The 14,075-nt window shown below is 34.0% G+C and overlaps 1 protein-coding gene across 1 annotated transcript in view; it reads right to left on the bottom strand.

Moving 5' to 3' along the window:
• Positions 1-14,075, bottom strand: part of ZNF236 (zinc finger protein 236) — a 228,706-nt gene that overhangs the window by 94,160 nt on the left and 120,471 nt on the right. The window contains exons 13-16 of the mRNA XM_036760000.1: positions 13,913-14,057; positions 12,396-12,656; positions 8,542-8,792; positions 5,872-5,973 (exon numbers count right to left, since the gene is read on the bottom strand). Coding sequence (XP_036615895.1) covers positions 5,872-5,973; positions 8,542-8,792; positions 12,396-12,656; positions 13,913-14,057 — 759 coding nt within the window. The remainder of the gene's footprint in view (positions 1-5,871; positions 5,974-8,541; positions 8,793-12,395; positions 12,657-13,912; positions 14,058-14,075) is intronic.

Genomic DNA, 14,075 nt, shown 5'->3' on the forward strand with positions numbered 1-14,075 from the left:
GTTCAAATTCCAACTGTGCCACTTATCTGACCTTGAGCAAGTCACTTAACTTATCTAGGCTTAATTTTTCTCAGCTATAAAATAAGGAGGTTGAATTAAATTAATTTCTAAAGTTTCTTCCAGCTCTAAATCTATAATCCTAGAATACAAAAACATTTGAAATGACTTTAATGATACAATGTTACATTAAAAAGCAGAATCACAAGAAGGGAATAAACACTATGATCAGATGAAAGAAAGTAGATAAAAATGAGTAGAAAAAGAATCCTGCCACATGAAAAAAAATTCTCCCCATCAAATTAAAGCAACTCTGAGGCCCTCATATGGATGAGCTTGGCAAAGTTGATAAAAATGGAAAATGACAAATGTTGGGAGAGCTATGGGAAATTAGGCACATTAATACATGGCTAGTGAAGCTATGAATTGGTACCACCATTCTGGAAAGATATTTAGTACTATGCCCCAAAGATTAATAAACTGTACATACCCACTGACCCAGACATTACTAGACTTATACCCACCACCCATCCCAAAAAAGTCAAAGAATGAGCAAGGGGACCCAATATTTACAAAAACATTTACGTCAGCTCTTCGTGTGAAATGGCTGAAAAAATTATGGTAAATGAATATAATTGAATACGATTTTACCATAAGAAATGGCAAAAGGGAGAATTTTCAGAGAAATCCTGTAAGGCCTGTACGAACTGACACAAAGTGAAGTGAGCAGAACCAGGAGAGCAATTTATATAATGACAATATTATCATAAGAACTAACAATGCCAAAAGACTAAGAATATCTTATCAATGAAATGACTAACCATGATTCAAGAGTACCAATGATGTTACTCACCTCTTAAGAGATGAATGGATTTAATATGCTGAATGACACGTATCTACATATTTGTACAATATCTGTTATACCTGGCCTCTGGGGGTGTGGGGAAGTGGTATAGGAGTAAGGCAAAGAAAATATTCATATATCTGTAATCTCACCCATGTGGGTGTTCCCACAAATTATTAGAAATTTTAATATTTAATTTAATTTAAATAATGTAATATGTAATATTACAAATATTACAAATGCAAGCTATCCATGTTTACCCACACCATACATGTATACTCACAATTTCACTTGAAAGGATTCACACATGCTTGACAGTGGCAATGAGTGAAGGGAAGTGGGGGCTGGGGTGTCTTTCTCATTTTCTCTTAACAGTGAAAGAATAGTAGTTGAACATATAACCTATCTCCATCTTGATCTTGCCACACAACTAGTCCATCTTCTTTTCTAATAATACATTTTTCAGATGGTATTTTTTACTCTGATTTTTCTTTCAAGTTTCTTATTTATGCTGCAGCCTACTAATCTTCCAGCCCAACATCTCTACACTGCCCTCTGAGGAGTCCTTATCTTTTAATTATTCAGCATTAGCAATATTCCATAACTTATAGACAAACAATGACAACCAGAAGACTACTGATATTTTTAAAATGAGGTTTTGTTTCTTGGAAGAATTTGAAATTACTAAAGGAGTTTTTAATTTCCCGAAGACAATCCAGTTTGCTATTCTCCTGTTTATTTAGGGCCTGACTTACCGTCCATCTGTAACATCTGTCCAAGATTTATATAGTGACGGACAAGTTGTATAGGTAGTCAATATAATTGCATGTCATAGTCTTTATAATAGACATTTTTCATTTGCTTGTCTTTTCCTGAATGGACAGTTAGACCAAACTCTTTTGAGAGTTAAGTATGTCTTCCAAGAGGCTCCCTAGCAACCAGCACAATGTCCTGGAAATGCATCCTCAACATTTAATGCACTTTGGGACCCCCTTCATGTTGAATACCTTTGGCAAGTGCACATTTCCCCTATTTTACATTTCGTCCAATTCTTATAATTACAGATTTGCTTAACAACAATGACAACAATAATAAGTATAATTTATATACCTTTAAAGTTTGCAAGCACTTTACTTATGGCATCTCATCTGATCCTCCCAATAACACTGAAAGGTAGGTATTCTTCTTATCCCCATTTAATAGATAAGGAAACTGAGGCTGAGAAAAATTAAGTGACTTGCCCAGGGTCGCACAGTCAGGAAGTAGCTTAGAAAGGATTCAAACTAAGTTTTTCTAACTCCAAACACATCATTCTATGTCTGCTATATCACCTGACTGCTTGAATATCAAGCTTACCTCTGTTGTTATATCTTTAACAGATTCATATGGTTTTAACGGAACAGATCTTGTTGGAAGATAGCTATTAAAATGATATTTTCCACTATCTAATCAAATGAATGTTGTTAATTTTTAATTACGAACAGTAAGCACAATGAATTCTTCCTACAATTTTCAATTACAGTACAGTCTACTGTGCAATATCACTTGAAAAAAATCTGCCTCTTTCCTACTGATACCACATCAAGGATGCTTCTGATACATGGGTAGATTATTCTTATTTTAAAAAATAGACAGGAAAATAAACATGGGATGTTAATTGTTGATACTTTCTCCATCACCTTTGGGGTGGAAGTATGAATAATATCCAATGTTTTTTGACTTCTTTAATATCCTTCAGATGTATTATGGGTCAGATATCTGTGCAACTTTCAGCACAGATATATACTTGGCTCAATATTACTTTTCATTTATCATCATATCCAAGACTGTGATAATAAGAGTCCCAAGTGTGGCAGCTCTATTGTATTGACAACGGGGGTGGGGATGTAGGAAGATGGAAGGAGAAAAGCTTGTTTATAAAAACCTTCATCTCTCAACTGTTTTTTCTTCTATTACCCTTCTTCCACCCTTTATTGTCCTCAGGGAAAAGGAAGGGTAAAAGAAAGGAACAAGCATTAAGCACTTATTATGTGCCAGGTATAGTGCTAAGTCCTGTAAAAATATTATGTAATTTGATCTTTACAACTCTGGGAAGTTGGTGCTATTATTATTCCTATTTTACAGCGAAGGAAACTGAGGAAGATAGAGGTTAAGTGACTTGACTAGGGTCACCTAGCTAGTAAGTATCCGAGGGCACATTTGAACTTAGGTCTTCCTGACTCCAGGTCCGTCCTCTATTCACTGCTTCACCTAGCAGGATGCCTCAGAATGCTTTTCCTTAACTGGGTTTCTTGAAAAACTTTCTCAAATTTCATCCTCCATTACTATTCTTTGCTTTATCAGGTGATATTGCTTGTAATGTTCGGCTCCTTAAGATCTTACAGAGATTTTTATATAATAAATAACTTTCCCTTGGCTGCCACATCTATCTACCTGGAAAACCAGTAAAGTGTTTGCTGACAAAGGTGCTCTTTAGATTATTATGGCCAATTTGTTATGGCAATTCACTTTTGTCAGTTGAAGTTCTGTACGAAATTATTGTAATCTGTACGTCCTTCCTTCCATGTATATCCCATTTTTTATCATCAATAACTTGAGTCAAGATGGATTTTAATTGCACACTATCTTTTTCTCATTACTATTCTTTTTTTGTGTGGTTTGATACTAATTGTGAACACTGTTTTGACAAATAGGTGATCTGACCTCATGCAAAGAGCTAACTGAAGAATGTTGCTTTTTGTTTGCTAAAATACAATCAATTTCATCTTTTATGATATTATTTGCTGTTCTCTACATGCAAAATGTTGTAATTCTTTCTTCTTAACTTGACTGACTCTCTAACAAGAACTTGTGGATCAACTTTCAATTTAGTTGCAACTCTTATCTTTCTTCTCATTTAATTTATAGCAAGAATATCAGGATCGATAGGATTCAGTTCCTCTAACAGTCTGGATACCTGTTGTTCAATGGATAAAGGTCTCACATTTAGAGCACCAACAGTTAAGTGAAAGTTTAAAGACAGTCTAAAAACTCTATGATTTTTAGCATTTCCATTCCATTTTCTTCCACTCTGCCACTGTCACTGTAGAAGTAAAAGGGACATATAATACTGGTGCCCACTTTGTATTTTTATCTCATAAAATGCTATCACCAAAGCATTTATTTGCAAATAGTGAACCTACAAGTGATACACCTCCCTCTACTCTGCTAAACTGGTCATCAGAAGTCAGATTCTGTCTCATGCCAATAACATATGTGAAGCCTTTAAGTCTTTCCAGCATGTCAGAATCTGCCTGTACTCTGCAGGCATACCTTTCCAAATTCCAGGGTCAAGATCCATGTCACATGAGGAATCAAAGTAGGTCTTTGGGGAAGGCAAGAAAATTAATTTAAATGTAAATAATTATTAAGTAAAGATAGATTTTTTTATTAATGTTTGATGCTAATTTTCTAATGAAATATTCAATTTAAATTATATATTTTTCTTCCCGTTAGCCTCATATATCTTTCTTCCTGTTAGCCTCATGGTTTTGTCTTCATAGATGGCTATCAGAAAAAGAAGCTATTTGAGAAGCAAGAAACACTGAAACTACATATGAGTCCATGGAGTAAAGATCAAAACATTACATACACATAAAGATGGCTAGCTTTTGCTAAATTTCTTTTCTTCTGTTAGTCTCTGTTACAAAGGATAACTATAGCAATGGGAAGGATAGGAGATTGAGAAATGTAGATGATATATAAAAATGAAAGATGGCAATAAAATTTAGAAATAGAGAAATACACACACAGAATGAGGTAGGCTGATCCTGAAAACTAATTTTCAGCAGTATTTCCCACTTGGGGGTAGAGTTTAATAGCAATACTACCCCATATCCATACAGAGCTTTAGAGCTAACAATGTTAACAGCCCTGTGAAGAAGACAGCTGGCTTATTATACCCATTTTATTAATAAGGAAAATTGAAGCTTAAAGAAGTTAAGTCATTTGCCCAAGACCTTAAGTGCTAATAAGTTTCAGGACTAAGACTTAACTTCTGATTTTGAGATTCTTTCCACTATAATGTATTACCATCCTACATCAACAATTTCACTAAAATAGGTCAGAGCAACATTATGTACATTATTACCATATAACATTAACCAGTACAGAGACGCTTATTACAACATAAGACCCAGTAACTGGTGCTTGCAATTATTCTATTTATTTCCTGCAGGCAATAAAAATGTAATACATAAGGGTTCTATTACATATCTATCTAATTATTTTTTACCAAGTCTCCAATTTAGATCTCAATGATCATTACATGGCTCATGAGAAACCCTAAAAACTATCATTGTAAAATGATTGCTAGAGTCTATTGTTTGAAGGCTGAGAAAACCACAAAGTAGGACTCTCCATCCCAGAATCACCTAATCAGTCAATCGGCAAGCATTTATTAAGTTCTTAGTATCTGTGAGGTGCTATTGGATGTCAGAGATACAAATTCAAAAGTGAGGGAGTACCTATCCTCAGAGGATTTATATTCAACATGAGAAACAACATGCTAATAGATAAGAAAATAAAGAACACATGCAAAATAAATATGAAATGTCGGGGTGGGGGTCAGGAAAGGTCTCTTAAAAGAATGGGCCACAGTTTGTGCAAAGGCATGTCAGCAGGACATGGAACATCATGCATAAACAACAAGAAGACTGTGCAGCTGGAGCAGAGAATGCCTAAGAGGGAAGAAGTATGTAATGAGGCTGGAAAAAATAAGCTGGAGCCAGAGCATGAGGGACAGAGAAATTTGTATTTCATCTTATAAGTAACAGGGAGCCAATGAAATCATAGTGAGGAGAGAAGTGACGCAGTCTGCTCTAATGCAGACATAAACATTTTGAACGTATGAGCTCAGCTCATTATATATTACAAAGTGTATACATTACAAAATGAAGCAAAGTTTAAAAGAAACATCAAAAACTGTGGTAAAAATAAATTTTTCAAAAGCTATATTTCTTTGAAAAGATCTATTATCAATACACACTAACCTTGAGATAATCCTGTTGATTCATAAGACTGTTGTGGGATAGTTTGCTGTTCAAACTGATTGATGTTATCTTGGAGAGTATGTTCGGAAGTCACAAACCTATCTAAAGCCAAGAACACAGATACAAAGAAAAATTTAACGATTCAGACAAGTACAAAAGGAGAGTTTCAATATTTAATCTTAAAATTAAAACTGCTTAATAAAAAAAAAGAGATTCAGAAACCCTTTCATCTTAGCCTGTTCAATCAGAACTTTAAAAAAAATTAAAAATCAGCTGAGGGAATTTTAATATACATTAGTTATCAAGAATCTTCGACAAAATCCATAGTCATTTGGAAGAGGTATATAATAATACTAATATATGACTATGTAATAATATGTAATACGTATACGCGTACATACACACACACATATGAACACATGTATGTTGGACAGGCACTGGAGAGAGATGAGTTAGGCCCACATTGAGTAGGAAGAAGAGATGGGCCTAGAAACGTATTTCAGAAATCTAAGCAGTGATTTAAACAGGCTCAAATTGCTGAATACTATAGAAGTGATTTATTTAACCCTAATGTAAATTTTTCATATTTGCTAAAATATAATTTCTTTCATTCTATATGGTGTTATTTGGTACCCAAGATATCCAATGCCTATTGATTGTCTGACACTTTTTCAAAGAAAATATTCACTATACAGAGCTAGGAGGTTTCATTACCTACAAAATTTTGGTCTTTCTCATTCCTTATTCCTGAACCACGCTTTCCCATATATTTCTTTCTACCTTAACAATTTTTTCTGGAAGTAACCAAATTTTAGTATAGGTTGATTTAAAAGAGAGGGCAGGCCTATTACGTTTATCTCCTATTTCATCCTCAAGAACCAATGTTGCTGCAATTAGGTGTAATTATTTTCCTGGTGGATTTGTTTTTTTTTTCTTTTGCAAATGTTTATTATTACTGGTGCCTTTGATTTGATCATAAACCTGTTCCCTCAACTTCTTTCTTTGCCTTTTCAGCATGTTGCTATGGAGTTATCCCTCTACTTAAGAAGCAACTTAAGTCTTTCTTCTGGTGATAAATTCCAAATTTATATATCTAGCTATAGTTGTCCTATAAATGACTCCATCCAACTAATCCTCCATCATCAACTATTACTCTTACAGCAACATCACAAATTCAACATGTATAAAAAAGAATTAATCTTTTCTTCAAAACTTATCTCTTCTTCTGATTTCCTTATTTTTTTTGAGGAAGCCAACACAAGTTATCCTAGATTGATTCTTCCACACTCCCTATACTTCCCATATCCAATCGGATGCTAAGTCTCATTGATTCTCTCTCTAGAACATCTCTTTCCTTCATCTTCTCTGTATTCAGTCACCAGGAAACTTTAGCCTTCAATACCACTTACCACAACTATGGCAAAAAATCATCTGATTTGCTTCCCTGCCACAAGTCTCTCCCCTTTCCAATATATCTTCCAAATTATTGTCAAATATTACATAAAGCACATGCCTGACCAAGTCATTGATCTGATCAAAATTAGCCCACTTGCTGTTCCTCTTACATAACATTCCACCTCCTATATCAATTTTTTTGTACATACTCTCTCATGTCTGGGATATACTACCTTCATTCTTCTAGTAATTATCTCAGAGGGGACCACCTCCAGTCATCTTAATCTACAATCTTGCCACTGGACCCAGATGGTTCCAGAGGAGAAAGTAAGGCTGGTGACTCTGCATGGTGTTCCCTTACTTAAATCCAATTGATTTGCAAGTCATTACATCACTTCCTGATGTCGTGGTCCTCTTCAAGAGCAAATGACAAACAACGATTCTCTCAGAATTACTACCTCTTTCAAAGGTCAACTTTAAGTGCCATTTCCTATATGAAGCCTTTGGCTGAACACGGTTTTTAATCTTTGGTGCTAGGGAAGGCTTACTAAATGGTAGAAGGGAGAGATATATTTTTAAAGTGATATAAAACCAAAAGGCATTAATAAACCCAAAAAAATCATGGGGTAGAGAAAATGTAAATAGTGTCTTTAAAAGTTCAAAAATGAGGTGTCAACAAAATTCTATTGGTATTTTTTTCTTAAACACATTATCAGTGATACACATAACCAGAAAAGGAATCAAGTGTAAAGGATGGAAAATCTGTCATAGCAATTAGATGATATATCCAACTAAGGACTTTGTCAGGAAACTCAGAAATCTTCCTGAAAGTAACATTCTATAACCCAATTCAATTCAACAGATGTTTATAGAACAACATTATATCTAGCACTGTACTAGGCAATATAAAGATAAAAAGGAAGTATAAATACAGTTCCCATCCCAAAAGTTTTATAAAATCACTGGTAAAACAATTGGGATCTATAGTTAATATTAGTTTTCTATTTATACTTATATTTTTATTCCTTTTTTAGGGATCAATTTTTAGGGATGCAGCCAGTGTTCACGGGACAGCTAGTTAGCCAATAACTGTGTATGATTGGCAAAAATGACTGGAGAAAAATGCATGTCAACATATAATCAAAATGCAAGAAGAGTGAGTGATGCTGTTAAGAGATTACAAAAATGAAGAATTCAATGTGGACCAGACTAGTCTAGGACAACTTCATCATTCTATATACAATAAAAATACATTTTTAACACTCTGAAAGTTACCTTCATCTGGCTCCAAAGGTTGGTCTGTCAACTGTTGTCCAAGTCCTGTTTCCTCTGGACCTACCACATGCTGCTGGTCCAATTCCAAAATGGCTTCATGATCAGTAGTGACAGCTTCACTTTGCTGCAGTTCATCACTTTCAACTTCTACTTGCATCTGAGTAGAAACATGAATGGTCTGCTGATCTACTGTCGTATCATCTATAGAAGCAGCTTGTTGGTGTTGTTGTAACTGCTGAGCAAGTTCATATCTTTAAAAAGAATAAATAAAACATAACAATTGTCAGAAGTTCCTAATAATTGTCTCTGAGTAAAGTCACTTAGAAAACTATTTTATGAACTAGAATAACATTTTATTTCTATCCTCCTCTTCCTCTGACCTTCTCTTCTCCCCCTCATAAAGTATCCGTCATTACAATGTTAGTAAAATATGATAAAAAGAGCAATAGCTTTGGGGTATACCTGAGATTTAATCCTAACTCTGAAACTTACTATCTATGTGATTTGTCCAAAGTTGTTTAATATCTCCAGCCTGTTTTTTCAACTGTAAAATGACAGAGAAGACTATACAACTAACTGCAACTTGAAACCCTTTGATTATTTGATATTTTACTATTTTGAAGGGAAGTTCATCTCATTATTTAAAAATTTCCTTCTTATTGAAAAGAGTGGATTTTGTACTGGCTTAAAAAAAAAGATCTGTGGAACAGATTAAGTATCCATCAAAAGAAGTGACTAAGCATTTATTAATTGCCTACTACACGCCAGGCACCATGCTAAGTGCTTTACATGTACTCTCTTATTTGATCCTCACAACAACTCTGAGGCAAATGGTGTTTTGATTTGACAGCTGAGGAAACTGAGACACACAGAGGTTAAATGACTTGTAACATTTGAAGCTGAACTTGAACTCAGGTCTTCCTGACTCCAGGCTCAGGTCTCTATTCACTGAGCCACTTAGGTGCTTCAATGAACAAACTAGTACAGTGTTCAATTAAACCTAAAGACCCAAACTACTAGGTTAAGTTATCACAATTCGAAAAGAACTTCAGAGAACACTGGAAAGCAGTGTGGCAGAAATTTCCTCAAGAATAACACAGTAGGGTTTGAGGCTCAAATGAGGTAATGCATGCAAAATACTTGGTAAAACTGAAAGTGCTACAGAAATGCCTATTATTATTATAACTATTATTCTATAGTCATTTGTCCTCTAGTCAGGTGATGATTTCAATTCCAGAGCCTTCAAACTGCACTCCTATTGAGGCCAAGCAATGTTTATTAAACAATACAGTAGTCTGCTGGTAAATTGTTAACAACTGGGTAAAAAATGTATGCACACACTTTTAAATTTAATCTGAATTATTAACACTAAGTCTAGACAATCAACAAAACAATAAACTGAGTCCTGATGTGTAATAAGTCCCAATGTCTGAGATCACACTGAAAATTTAATGACAGTCGGGGACAGCTCCAGCACACTCCTGACCCTATTTGTTACTGTTGTTCAGTGGTTTCAGTCATATCTGACTCTTTGTGACTAAGTGTCTGAGGCCATATCTGAACTCAGGAAGATGAGTTTCCCAGAGTACAGGGCCATCATTCTATTCACTGTACCACCTAGCTGCCCCTATACTGCTGTACTACTATTCACCTATACTCTATACATGACCCTATATTGCATGCCAAAATAAACTTTGAATGAATAAATGGCCTAGCAATAAAAGGTAAACACATTAAATAAATAGAGGAGTTTCATAACTATGATTAAGCAGAGTTCTGGATAGGGATAGAGAGGATCAGAAGATTAAATGGTTAGTTTTAATTACATAAAACTGAATAGCTTCTACACAAAAAACAAGATCAATGCAGTTAAAATCAGAAGAAACACAATTAACTGGAGGAAATTTTTGCAGTAAGTTTCTCTGATAAAAATCTGACAGTGATACATAGGTAAATGATTCAAATATAGACGAACAAAGGCTGTTAATTAATAGATAAATGGTCAACCAATACATACAATCAGCTATCAAGGGAAAAAATCCAATTTATCAACAACTATGTGGGAAAATGCTCCAAATCACTAAAAATAAGAGAACTGCAAATTAAAATAATTCTGAGGTTCTACCTCACACCCATTAGATTGGCAAGGTTGACAATGACAGAAAATGAGAATAGTTGGAGGAGTTGCAGGAGGCTAGGCATATTAATTATTGTCCGTGGTACTGTTAATTGATCTGGCCATTCTGGAAAGCAATTTGAAACTATGTACAAAAAATAACTAAACTTTGCATACCCTTTGATTTAGTAATACCTTTTAGTGATACCTCAAAAGAGATCAAAGAGAGAAAGTGCTGATATGAAAAAAATATTTATAGTAGAACTTTTTAATTGTAGCAAAGAACTGGAAAATTAAGGACATGTCCATCAATTTGGGAATAACCGGACAAATTACAGAATATGATTATAATGGAGTATTACTCTATCATAAGAACTGATGAAAGGGATAATCTGGGAAGACTTGCATGAATTAATACCAAGTGAAGTAAAAGAATTAGGAAAAGAATTTATAATAAAATCTACAATACACATATACACACACAACCAAACAACTTTTTAAAACTTAGGAACTTTGAATAATGCAACCAATCATAACTCCAAAGGACGAATGAGCAATCAAGCTACCTAAAAAAAGAAGCAACGGATACAAAGTATAGAACGCAAAATATTTTTTAAGACATAGTCAATATGGGAATGTTTTGTTTGATTGTATCTGTCACAAGAAGGTTTTTATATAATTCGGGGGTGGTGGTGGTGGTGGTGGTGGTGGAGGAGACGTGGAGGTGATCTTGACACAAAAAAAGAGAGAAAAGGGTCACTGAAGCATTTAAAGAAAAATGCATAGAAGAGAACTGAAGGAGGGTCAGAGGGACAGACTACAGGACAACTCTGAAAGTAAAGCATTGAATTTATTATAGAATTTTTTTTTTTAAAAAAAAGCTCTATAAAATTGATGTTCACAGTTTTATACAAAATCCTCTTTTTCCCCCATGTGGAAATATTTATATATTGATATTTGTCAAGTTTGGAGTAATAAATTTTATTTTTTTCATTTTAAACTTAAAAAACATTGGTGTTTGAGAATGCGATTTGCATTTCTGGACCATAGCTTAAAAAAAAGAAAGCGAAATTCTTCTATAAGAACAAAATGTCTCTATCACGTGGCTTAAGAAGGTAATTGCCTAAAATCTCACAAATTGAGTTAAAATAGCATTAAACTTAAAATTATAGGGCAGAAAAGAAGATTGACTACATATAATCACCAATCTAGATACACTAGACTCTAGTGACTAGAGAGTAGGTACAATGCAGCAATAAGAGTAAGAATAGCAATAAAGACACTAATAAATCCATAAAAGGCAAAACCCAAGAAAGGAGCTATTTAGAACAAATGTCCTAAGATACTTTAACACAAATGCACAAAGTATGTATACAAGCAAAGTAAAGTAGAGATTCTAATGTGCAGAGAGAAATTTGACTTCATAGATGTCACTGCATCTTAATGAGATGAAATTAAGGCTCAAAAGAAACAATTCATACTAAAAAGATCTAGGGATTTTATTGAACTACATGCTCAACATACATTAAACAGTGTGATATGGCAGCCAAAAATGTCCATGATCACAGAGTTAATGTTTCAGAGGTAGAAATTTAAATATCCTGAATCTAAAGTTGACCCACTATCCAAAACCATATACTACTTCGATAAATTAACTATTTTTAACATGGAAAAATGAAGTGCTGGCTATAGAAATCCTTAAGATTAAAACTAACACCAAAAATAATATAATACCTACCTATGTGTCTTCATGTGTTTTTTACAATTTAATGAGGTCTTAAATGTTTTTTGACAATAAGGACACATATAAGGTCGAAGATCATTATGGATGCCCATATGTCTCCTTAGGCTACCACCAGTAGTAAAAGCTCCATTACATATAAGACACTTGAAAGCTTTCAGCCCAGTATGTGTTCGGATATGTGCTTTCAGCACTCCCGCAGACACAAAACCTCTTCCACATTGAGAACATTTAAAAGGTTTCTCACCAGTATGTGATCTAAGGAGAGGGGGAAAGAATGAGTAATAATATCTTAAATTAGTACAGCATTTTAAAATTTGCAATGAACTTTTCATATATTATCTCAAGGATCCTCACATTAAGCCTGTACCACAGGAAAGGTAGATGTTATTCTTCTATTATAACTCAGAGAAGTTCACTATCGTGTCCAATGCAATACATCCGCTAAGTAAAAGAGCAAGAACGAATCAGATTCTGGGATTATAAATCCAATGTTCTTTCTATAATAATTCTCATGATTAAGTTTCTATTTCTTCTTCAATATTATTAGTACTTTTTAAAAAATAATTTTAGGCTAATAGAAGTTATTATACACTAAAGTCCTACCATGATACCTAACCATAGCACAGAAGTGACCCTTGGCTCTCTAAAAGGCTATGTCAACAGAATATAAAGTCTAATACCTCCTACCAAGTTGAAAAGTCATTAATTATGGTAGTGTTGATGAATTACATGTTTAAATTTTATGATCAGTCCAGATAAGTTTGGACAGGTTCATTACCAGAAGGCTGGTCATCAGGTAATAATTTTCTTTTAAGCCACAGAAATTTACGAAGTCTGTCAGCTAAGGCATAAAAAGATTGCATCTACACTGTTGGAAGGAAAACCCACAACCAATAAAATCATGGATCCTGAAGTGTTGAAGTATTTCTATTAATACTGATGAGAATAATTATTGATGTTTATTATAATGAGATATTTTCTAGAATCTCCATGAAGTCAGGGATAAAAAAGAAACAGGGCAAAAGAAATCTATTCATGTAAGGAGTTAGGAGGTAAGTCCAAATTAAGTAACCCAATCATCAAACTATTCTAGATCAAACGAGAAATTTTCATCATCCCAAATCAGCTTTATTCTCTTCAATGTCATAAATTCTATCAAGGCACTTCTATTAGTCATTATGCCAATAAACCATACTAAATTCTACCTTTTTAAAATGAACTCATTGTCACACCATGATGTGGTGTGCAAAATATTTTCCTCAAAATAATCCTAACATGAGATAATTAATGCAGAAGTTATTTTCATTTTACAAATGAGTAAACAGATTCTAAGGCATAAAGTGACTCAAATCCCTGGTCACATAACCAGTGTCTGCAATGCAAACCCAGTTATCCCAACTCCACATTCGGCACTCCTTACACACATTATCACATTTGATACACATGGAAATCCTAAAAGGTTATTGTAAGGTTATCCAACTTTCATTTATATTCATTGTATGTTATCTTACCTGATATGCTGTTTAAGGTGGCAAGATTTTTTATAAGCTCGATGACAGTAAAAACATTTGTATGGTCTATCTGCTTCATTGACAAAATTATTATTAAAGTAACTTTGGAAAAACTGGCTGTTTCTTGGAATTGGCTGAATAAGACCTAAAAATCAAAAGAAAT

This window comes from Trichosurus vulpecula, chromosome 1 (assembly GCF_011100635.1).
Source record: "Trichosurus vulpecula isolate mTriVul1 chromosome 1, mTriVul1.pri, whole genome shotgun sequence".
NCBI classification, from domain to species: domain Eukaryota; kingdom Metazoa; phylum Chordata; class Mammalia; order Diprotodontia; family Phalangeridae; genus Trichosurus; species Trichosurus vulpecula.